Raw genomic sequence first — 10,740 nt, 5'->3', positions numbered from 1 at the left:
AAAAGAGATCGTCGGGCTACACCTCCCGGAATTCGTTTTTCTTCTGTCTCGTCGGCCAGAACCCACTCTTATACTCGACAAACCTCGTCACTCTGGGATGGTGATCCTGCCGACACCCCATCCCTGCTGCCTATTTATCTTCGGTACCTTCGGTACATGCACGGCATGAAACCCACCTCATCGGGGCCGACTTACCGCCCAGGACGTACTCCGTACCCCGAAGTAGACAGCAGAATGTCCCATGGAACTACCGTAACCTGTACTCCGTACTATCCACTGTACCCCCGCATGCAGACTACAGCGAATGGATTCATCGGACAATGGGAGTTTTCTTTCTCTCAGCTTAACGCACAGACCGGGTCCATTGGGGAAAAATAGAAATCTAACTAGCAATTCCAAGATTTCAATGTTCCTAGTCTAAATTTCACATCGGAGGAGGCCATTTGTCCACTCCCACCGTAGCCCCCCCCCCCCCCCCCCCCCCCCCCGCAAGCGATAACCTGGTATAGCACGCACAGCAAGGAAAATCGAAATCAAGGCAAGTAAGAAGCAAGGCACCCAACACATAAGGTTCTAATCCACGCTGATGGCCCATTTTTACCATACCAGAAACGATCCCAAATAAATGCAAAGAAGAAAATGGAAGGATAAAAGAACAAGACTATGATACATGATCTCGCGGATCCATCGCGGCGTCCCAAGTGAAGGGCAAAATGTCCGCGCATGTGCTATCAGGAAAGTAGATTCTTCAAGGAAGGGCTGGCGCTGGCGCCAGAGCCTCCATTCGTCCCACCACTGTTCCCTTGTCTACTGGTGTTCATCAAACCCGACCCGCCAACTGCGGGCATCTCATCCGACTTGGTAGGAGGAGTGGGTCCTCGAGGGTCGAGATGCACTTGGGACACCGGAGGTGACTGGGCGGCTGCCCCGAGAACTCGATCAACAGAGTAAACCCGCGGTGGCGGGCCTCCGTTCAACGCGCTAAGCGTATGGGAGGGCGAGTGCCGAACCATCGTGGCCTGAATATCGGGCGGTGAAGCCGAAGGTGCGTACGGGCGGGGCCCTGCAACGTGCGCCGGCCGTGGCGAGAGCATCGACGCCGGTCCGTAGGGACTTTGATGGGCGGAGTAGGGCTGAGGCGGAGGAGGGTGCGCGCCTGCCGTATAGTGAGGGGCTGGAGGGGGAGCATGGTGCGCTGGGCTCGATTGGTACCCGTTGATGTGATGCGCTGGCGGGGCTGGAGGTCCCCCGCGATACCCTGGGACTGGCAGACCATTGCGCATTCTACCTTCCGCGTATTCAGCGGGCCGCTGTTCATACCAGTCGGGCACACTGTGGGAAGGCGTCCCCATAGGTCTGGCAAGCACACTAGGCTGGGCTGGGTGTGCATGGTGAGGTCCAGGCCCATACGGATGAGCGTGAAACTCGCGCATCGTGGGATTCAGCAAAGCTGGTCGAGAAGCTGCTGAGTACGGCGATGGTCGAGGTTCGGGCGACGGCTGAGATACCGGCTTCTTGAGATGACATTTGTGACATTCCAGAAGCGCCTCAGACCCGTCGCTTGATACCGTGCCATTGCCCGGGGATGCGTAGTCGCCGTTCAGCCTTGGCAGACCGGTTTGTGATGGTTTGCGGGAGAGGTACGGAGGACTGGCCGAGGCTGCGCTGGGATATCTTGAATCATTGAGTCCAGCTCCATTCAAGAGAGGCGTCCGGTGGTCGGTATTCCGTCGCGATTTCTCGATCGGCCACCATTTGGGCGTGCAGGTACTCGAGCAGCGAGCACACTTCCGAGCGGAGGTTGTGTCGGTGGCAGGGCGAGGCACATGGTTTTCCGAGTCGATGATCATCTCGTCCGGTGCATGCTCAGGTGATGCCGGGATAACTTTGTGGTTGTCTCTGGTAGTCGTTGACAGAGGCATCACACCGTTGACGGCCGAGACCCGGCGACTCACCGGATTCGTTGTAGAGTGATGCGATGCACTGACAGACTGTTGCATGTAGTTGGCTCTTCGAACAGTCCCAGTCAAGCTCAAATCCGCTTGCTTGTAGGTTTGCACGTAGCGCTGAAGCGCATTCAAGCCTTCATCCTCGGTTGGCTCGCCGATCTCATGCACAACAGCAGAGACAGTGTGGTGGGGACACCAAATTCCGGCAGAAGCAGAACCATATTCATCACCAAGTCGTACACTGCTCACGGTATCCCTCCTGGAGCTCTTTACTGGTGTGATGTCGAAGCCGAACTTGTACTGCGCCTGGAATGCACATCCGACATGGAAACGGGCATTACAGTTGCTATAATGACATGGCACGCAGGCGCCTTTGTCCGTCTTGCAGATTTTACATACCTCACGAAACCTATCCGGAGGAATAAGTACGAAGCCTTCGGCTGGCTCAAGCTCCTTTGAGTTCCCAAACTTGATCTCTGGTGTCCAGACGGCACACGCGACGTGAACCCAATTATTCCCAGCGGTTCTCTTGAGCGGCTCGCGCGGCCCAACTGGCTTACCTACATCCTCCTGCCGCTGTCGGTAGAGCTTGATGGCCTCGGTAAGTAACTCTTTTTCGAGCCTCTCCTTCTCACGGTCGCGTTCAGTCTTCTTCTTATGTGTCGATCTCGGCGCCTCCATCAATTCATGTTCAGTCCACGTTACTGGGCACAAGACGCATTCATAGCGAGTTGAGGTTGTTGGATCTCGGTCATTGGAGCACATGTCGCAAAGCCATTTGACGCAGTTACGGGACGGGCTGACACCGTAGCAGCTGCGATGAACTGTCAATCGGCAATCTCGGCAAGACAAGTGCTGATCGCCCATAGGCTCCATCATATTGCAGATGGCGCAGGGAAGAGTCTTCGCCTTCGGAGGATCGGGCATGATTGGCGGAGGTTCTGGTACTTTCTCAGTCGGGGGTTTCTTCTTTGACGCAGGCGGCTCAACAGAGGTTGCTGTGGAGGTTGCCGTGCTATCTTTCTCCGTGATTCGTCCTTTCTTCTTTGTGGATTCTTGTTGTACCTGGGGGTTAGCATTCACCGGGACACCGATTGAGGCCGCTGTAGCTGCAGTTGCACTGTTGATGCTGATTGGGGTCTCGGTCGAAAGAAGAAGTTGAGTCAGAAGCTCTTCGTCTACGCGACGGCGCCATGACTTGTTACCACTTTGGGCGATCTTCTTAGCGACTTCATCGACACTCTCCCACTGAATGCCGTATTTTCGCCACAGCAGAGCACAACGCAAACAAAGAGCCACAGTGAGCGGTGGCCCCTTGTCCTTCTGCTTGGATGGGGGTTCACTGGGTGTAGTGGTGCCAGGCGGGATTCCCGGCGCGCGCCGCCACTGCCGTGAAGTCCGAGTTGAACAGAATTTGCACTGGAATCCACGCTTCTTTTCAGCAGCCTTGTCGTTGTCGTATGCTGAATCATCCTGATCATCCGCCACATCGTCCACCAACTTCGCAGCGCTGTGTCGCTTGGCTTCCTTCTTCCCCCGCCGACCTTCGTATGTTCCCCAGATCTGGCGTCCTCGCGGCGTCTTTTTCCACATGTAGTAGAACCGGACAATCTGATAGTGTGGCACGGTCCCAACGTGTTTTGTAACATGGCGTAGCTCCGACCCGAATTTCGCGACTGCTTGTTCAAACAACTTCACTTCTTCAGGGCGCAGGTGAGGTTCTTTGAGATCCTTGTATTTGTTAACCTGTTTCAATTTGCCAAGAGCCGCTTTGATGTCAAAGCTGTTTGCATAAAGCAACTCAAGAGCTTTATCGAGAAAATTGGTGGAATATTTCTCAACTCCCAAGTCAGGAGCCAAGGCCTTGGCTTGCTCCATATAATCATCGATGAACTTCTCCCTGTCCGCAAGGCTGAGATCGGCACCTGGTACGTCATCTTCTCCGCGGGAAGGGATCTGCTCTGCAGTAGGCATCTTGAACATTAGTTCGGCGGTGCGCATTTGCTTGCCAGCCACTGGGACTGGCTCATCTTCACCGCGACGCACGTATCCCACGGGCTCATCCATTACCCATTTAGGGCGGTTCGCTTTTTCTTGTTTCGCAGCCTCGATTGCGGCAAGCGTTTCTTTTGAAAGCTTAGAATCCTTTCGGCCGCCCGAACCTCTCAAATATTTTTTCTTGATATCGATCGGTTTGACATACTCCACGGGCCTACCCTGCCATGGAATCACCATTGCTTGATGCCGAGGCCCCAGGCGAGAACTGGCCCGTGGATATATGCGGTCATCGTAATCAAGAGCGTCTTCAACCCGACAGTGGATCCCGAGATAGCGGTAAGGCCACATTCTGGCCTGCGCCACTTGTTCCTCAGTGGCTGGTCGAACCTCTTCTTCGACAGGAGCTGGGGTGCTGCCCGTGGTACCGTTCGCTGCGGCGTTCGGGTCCTCCTCCTCTTCTTCAACGACCTCTTCTTCGCCTTCGGGATGCTGCGTATCGCCGAGCAAGGGGGTATTCCGTGCCTCCAGCTTCCGTTCCTGAGCTCGACTGCATGCTGCACAGGCCCAGGCAAACCCTCGGGCAGGCTTCTTGGTCAAAACAGGTCGAACACAGTACATGTGATAGGTGTTATGGCAGACAGCACAATCCACCGAGTCCGTACTGCGAAATCAATTAGTGTCGCGGTCTCGTCGAAGCAAAGGGAGAGCCTTGGTTCCTTACTTTGCAGCATACAGACTGCACCGTTTGCACGTCTTGACGGCACTGGTCAACTCCTTCCGTCGACCAATCTCAACCAGAACAAACTTCCACCGTTCATCCAAGACTTTCTTAACATTTCCGGGGACGTTGATGACCTTACTCGTGGGAATCACGTCGTAGTAGCGGTGAATGTAACGGTCAAACATTTTATCGTACCAAAAGCAGTCCCGGGTTTTCCTGTATTCGTCGAAATCTGCGATTTCTGACAGATGCGAGATTTGACATTTTCCGCGCAGGGAAGTGAGCGGGCAAGTATCGGAGTGCATGGATGCGAAAACCAATCTCGTATCTGCGACTTTCCGTTGGATGTCACGTGGTCTGTAATACCAATTCACGCGTAACGCCTCGATCGGGCCCGAGGCGGTGTTCTTGGAGGGCAGAAACTCCATAATTCGCGCCAAGTAATACGGTTCGCCTGGCGGCTCACAAATGAGGTAAACATGGTCTAGCGCCACAGGGCCTTAGCATCATTTTCCAGCCTTTCGTACACTCGGCGCGCGCTGATTGACAAGGAACAATGAGAAGGAGGGAGAGGACTAACCATTTACGGCAAACGTGGTGCCGTCATCCGCTCTGAGCTTTCCATCTTCCAAATAAGCGCCACGCTCCTCAAAACTGACCATATTCGTGTCCGGTTGGTGGTGACCAGCCCCCGGGGCAGTCGTGAATAACTTCTTCGTAGCATTTCCATTGGCAGTCGGAGTGCTTGTCGAGCTGGCCGGCTGTTTTCGTTTTCTAGATGAGTTGGCTGCTCCATTGAGGTCGTCGGTTTTGGCAGAAAATGATGAAGTGCCGGGGATGGAGGCGTCCTTTATCGTGGCAGTGGGAGTTGGACCATTTGCCGCCGTCAGACTTTTTCGCGAACTTGACGAGGACGCTGTCTTATCGGCCTCCATTTTGGAGCCATTTACAGACTGGCTTGCAATGCCGCTTGCCCGTTTCGTGGATTTAGGTGCGGGTTGAGCAATCTCCAAATCCATGTCGATGTCGCGGTCTTCCGCGTAGTTGGGACGTGGCGCTGCATTGCGCCCTCTGGAGCGGGTACCATATGGTGCTGGCGTCGTAGAAACACTGGGCGGCTCAGTGGCTGTGAGAGTGGTCTCCGAGGCCGGTGAAGCCGTGGCCGCGATAGAGAGTGGTTGCGATTGCAGATCGTTCCCGGCAGCGGCCCCTTTGGGCGTGGGAGAATCTGCGGAACCCGTCCGAGAAACCAGACCGGGAGTAGGCATTCGACGCACTGCGGAAGGCGAGGATGAACTGAGCCTCGCGGTGTGCTGGTGCTGCAGGGACTTTTGAGGCGGTGACCCGTCCGAGGCCATAACCATGCCTCAGGCAGAAATGCCAAATCAAACAAACCAAGTTAAATGGGCTGTAGTGCCTCCAGCGTGGCGGGCGTGTGGATTGATTAACCAAGCGGAAGAAACACCAAACAAAATTGGCTGATGAGAAGGAGAGGCGGAAATGCGAAGCTCAGCAACGGGCCGTGACGGGAAGGCGATCCCTCATCAAAAGTTGACTCTGCAGGCGGGTGGAGATATTGCCCAGCGGCGTGGACCGAGTATCAAGGGGCACCAACAACAACAAGAGGAAGACCAGAGATTGTTGGATTCGGGGGAGGTGGACTGGCGGGAAATATCCTCTACCTACGACTGCACTGGGAGAGGTAAAAGAAGACAGTCGATGAAGGCGCCGCAGATGAACATATGCCAGTGTCGACTTTCAGGGCAATTCACTTCTTTCTCTTCCCGCAAGGGTGGAAGGAAGGGTGAACGGATGGGTGTTGACGTCGAGCAATAACACTCGGAGAGATCGAGGTCGGCGGTGGAAATATCAAACGAGATAGAGGAAGAAACACCACGGAGGAGGAACGCTTGAATAGAATGACAAGGCCAAGAGCCACCGAGAGGCAGTTTCAACAGAAGGGTCACCGAAAAGCAAGAGGGGAAGGTAAATTGTAAGTCGAAGGAGACATCAAAAGAAAGAGTGTGTGTGGGTGGGAAAGGGAAAAGTCGAAAAAGAAGAGAAGCGCAGGAGGGGTGGTGAAATGAAGGTTAGCGGCGGTGGAAGCCAAACCGAAGTAGAGCCACACTAAGGTTGTTGGAAGACTCGTGGGGACGGAGAGGGAGGGAGGGAGGAAGGAAGTGGGAAGGGTGTGGATGTGTGTGTGAGAGAGAAAGAAAGAGAGAAAAGGAAGAATGGAGAAAGACGGACAGGAAAGAAAAGAGATGGGAAGAACGGATAGGATGACTTTAGAGCCAGTCAGATTGGACTAGTCCTTGTGGCAGCACTGGCACGGGAAAGTAAGTAGTTCGTGATAATCGCAGTTGACCCTCGCCCCCAATTGCTATAGTCCTTCGATTTCCCGAGGCGATGAAGGGTGAGAGGGATTCAGGGAAAATGGGTAGGTAGTAAGTAGTTCGATCGATCCTCACGGACGAGATTGTGCTGTTATGTATGTTATATTGAACTAGTGCATGTCCCGGACCCAAGGGGAAGGATATCGGGGAGGGGAAGTCAAAATGGGGCAGGGTTTAAAGAAGGGAAGGGGGGGGAGAAGAGTAGGGAAAAAAAAAAAAAGAACTTGAAGGGAGGAATAGAGAGAAAAAAGAGAAAGACCGAAAGACAGAGGAAGTAGCAGAGAGAGTGCGAATGTGAGTTGAGTGAGTGAGAGGGAGAGAGGGAGGGAGGGATGTGGGGGAAGGAGGCAAAAAGAGGATCAAGATAGAAAGTCGAGTCAAAGGCCAAACACGACCAGACAAGAAACGTGAAAAGTCAGAAGCTTGAGTTGATGGGGAGAAGAAGAAACATCAAATGCAGAGAGCAAGCAAGCAAGCAGTAAGTACGCAGAAAAGTGCAACAATGAGACCCCGAAAGATTCACTTTGCTACCTTTTCCCCTACCTACAACAATAAGTCAATTACCTACTGTACGAACTAACAAATCTACTAACTACAGTACAGTACATACATAACTAACCACCTGAGATCCCGACCAGTCCACATCCTCGCCCTAGTCCCAAAGGGTTAATATGACGGATCCTCCTTCATCCAAAGCACCCGGAAATGCTAGCTGGCAGAGACTCGATGATCTGATTACTGGGAGCAAGACAGCTAACTAGGCTTCCTGGGCCTTCAAACCCCGAATGTGTCGATTGACTCCCCCCATACAAGCTACCTCCTCACCCTCTCCATGCGATGTCCCCAATTTGATATGCCCTCAGTTACCGGGTTGTGAACGGGTGGCCGGCTAGGCTGCCCGGGCGCCGTCATAGATCCAGAGCATTCTTTTCGGGGCCAGGAGGTTGGCAGAGGCCGTGGCTTCTCTCTTTCCTCGGCGGTTGCTGACTAGCATCTTGATTGCTTATAGCCCATTGTTCCCCTTGCTCTCAGGCGGCGCGTTTGACCCGTTGGGGAGATCTACGTTGTTCGACGGGGATTAGCGGTAATACCTTAGTTTCATCGCTATCAAATGCTTGTTGTTGGTCCTTCTCCAGAGGCAATTACTGCTACTGTGGGCCGAGCGACCCGATACGAAGAGAGAGAATGCTGGTCATCAGGAGAGGGGAAGAAGAGTAAGTAGCCATGGGCCCGAAGAGCGCAATATGATGAGGCAAGCGCCCAATAGCCAAGACAAGGGTCGACCGGCCGGGAGAAAATCTGTCGAAACTCAAATGAAGAAGTGCGACAGAGACGGAGGAGAATAGATAATAAGCAAAAGAAGAATAAGAGACCAGATAGACTTTGCTCGGCTCAGTACACCGTAGGAGATGGGAGGCGGAGGGAGAGGTGGAAGAAAAATAAAAATAAGATAATAATAATAATATCAGAGGAAGGGGGGAAAAAAAATAAAAATAAAATCAGAGGGCATGTACGTACTATCCGTGGCAGGAATGTTGTCACGTAGGGCAGCGCATGCGCGTTGGATCTGAAATCCAGAGCGCCAAGTCTATTCCGGGTTCGGGTTGGATGGGGGAGCGATAAAGACCACCGCATCGGTCGGTTCGTACAGTATGTGACGGCCAGAGCCACATGCTTGAAATGTGTCCAGGTACTTTGTTATATGGTTCATACTAGGTAGGCATGTAGCCAGACAGATTCATCCAACACCTGTTCAGATGGTCTTTGCCTAGAGACATGGACCAGGGTTTGAAGTTTGAAGGGGGGCTCTTGAGCTCATGATGAGCGATACCGCAGTATTTAGGATGTTACAGGAAATCTCTCCGAAACAAGCAGCACTACTGGATTAATAGCAGTAGCTTGTAGGTACTTTACAGCCTTCTGGTCTCTACAAACGCTCTCCTCGACCGGAGTACTTCTGCACTGTGCCTCTGAGTATTATATAGTTTGGCAACAATTCCTGAAGGAATCCAGCAGCAGAGTGTATGTCGGAATATCGCACCCGTTGGATTCCCTGTTTTGCCTTTCTTATTGAAGAAAATTTAGGCTCTGTCCACCGTCATTCCCGATTTTACCGGGGCACGGGAGGTCAGAAAGGGGAGGGGCATTTTGTGCAAGAGTGGCTCCGTACGACCAAAGAGAGAACTGGAGGCATGGAGACATCTGGGTCAATGCTAAGCCATTTTAGACTAGATAGACAACCGAAAACTCGGATCAGAACAATACAGCAAGAAGGGAGAGGACTGTCGGTACCATGGCTCCTCTTAACCTGCTGTACTAATTGACTAGTGGTGATTAGCAATGAAACACCGTGGTCGATCATTGGGTGTGTGTTGGCTTGACATGCGGACAGGCAGGCTGGCCAGTGTCTGTACTGACTGTCGTAGACTACAGCATGGACGAACCTAATGCGAACTACCGCACACTTGACGCCTCGGTCATTGGGTCTCTCAATGTATTACATGCGAGATGACAGTCTCTATCTCGAAGAACTTCTTAGGATGTAACTGCTTCCCACACGAGTGGGATAACTGAATGGTTACGTGTATTGGGAATCGACTTTTGGACCAGAAGAGGTGATGCGATGATAACTTAATTAGCACTCGATGAGAAGTTCTTCGGCCCCGGCGGGAATATGACCAAAACCCTTAGCGCGACTCCCCTCCCTTTTTTCCTACTGGGAACTCCCCTCCCCCTCTCCCCCGCGACGGCGGATCGCCTGAGTCGCATGGGTACGGCGGTTCTCTCTTGGCCTTCAGGTTCTATGGAAGGCATGTGTAGTCCGACAAACCAAGCACACCCTTCAGCTTGCTTGGATACAAAATCCTAGTATCGGCGGTGTAAAGGGTTATCCATAGTTAGGTACTAGTCAGTTGCGCTCAGTTACATCATCCGGAAAGGCTGTCGGCTGCCCTTGACTTGGCTGGTAAGGTAGGCATTCAAGTGACCCAGACAAGTTACGTACCTCGGAAACTCCTGGGGGGTCATCATAACTACCTTAGGTACCTGGTATCCATTCATTCGGCTCATTCATGCCAGGTGATTTGCTGCCACACTGCTCCCTCTAGCCTTTATTGCCACCTGAGAACTCACCTGCTTAGCCCGGCACAGCATCACCCAGCGAAACAACTGAGACGGATTGGATCATTATCGCAGAACGATCATCTTGGTGAGTCCTGCCTCGTTTTGTGTGGCTTTCCCTGCATGCTATCCTTGGCCCGCACCCCCTGCCTCATGCCATGAGAGAAGTAGGCGGTTCAGATTCGGACAGGCGTGAACCACGAAGGCATATGCCCTTCAGTTTGAGGGAAATGCAAGATTATTTACCCCAGATCCCAGATAACCAAAATGCCCATGTGTCGAAACATGTGTCCAATGTATTTGTGCGAACGCGGCAAACTGCCGTAACTTAATATATATGGGGACAGGATTGCAGAGACTGATACTTTGGTAGACTAGCAAGTACAGCACAACCAGTAAAATGACGGCTGAACCTGCCATAGGGTCTCCTGTGACACCAGATTCAAGACCGAGTATTGTGGTAGGTCGTATACAATTGCTTCTTTGGATGTGTGTATGAGTACAAAGAATTGATCTGGCAGGAACAGACTGTAGTTACGGTGTACCGGGAATATAT

The 10,740-nt window shown here is 52.6% G+C and overlaps 1 protein-coding gene across 1 annotated transcript; it reads right to left on the bottom strand.

The window, feature by feature from the left end:
• Positions 1-649: 649 nt before the first annotated feature.
• BP01DRAFT_13264 (DNA-binding E3 ubiquitin-protein ligase SNT2) lies at positions 650-5,232 on the bottom strand. The gene is made up of 2 exons (XM_025570480.1): positions 4,669-5,232; positions 650-4,608 (listed from the first exon to the last, which is right to left on the bottom strand). Exons 1-2 carry the CDS (start codon positions 5,094-5,096, stop codon positions 732-734), a joined length of 4,305 nt encoding a protein of 1,434 aa, XP_025436035.1. The 5' UTR covers positions 5,097-5,232; the 3' UTR covers positions 650-731.
• Between the last annotated feature and the right edge of the window lie 5,508 nt (positions 5,233-10,740).

The sequence above is a fragment of the Aspergillus saccharolyticus genome (genome assembly GCF_003184585.1).
Source record: "Aspergillus saccharolyticus JOP 1030-1 unplaced genomic scaffold BP01scaffold_1, whole genome shotgun sequence".
Taxonomy (NCBI): Eukaryota; Fungi; Ascomycota; class Eurotiomycetes; order Eurotiales; family Aspergillaceae; genus Aspergillus; species Aspergillus saccharolyticus.
This window is presented reverse-complemented; position numbering and strand designations above follow the sequence as displayed.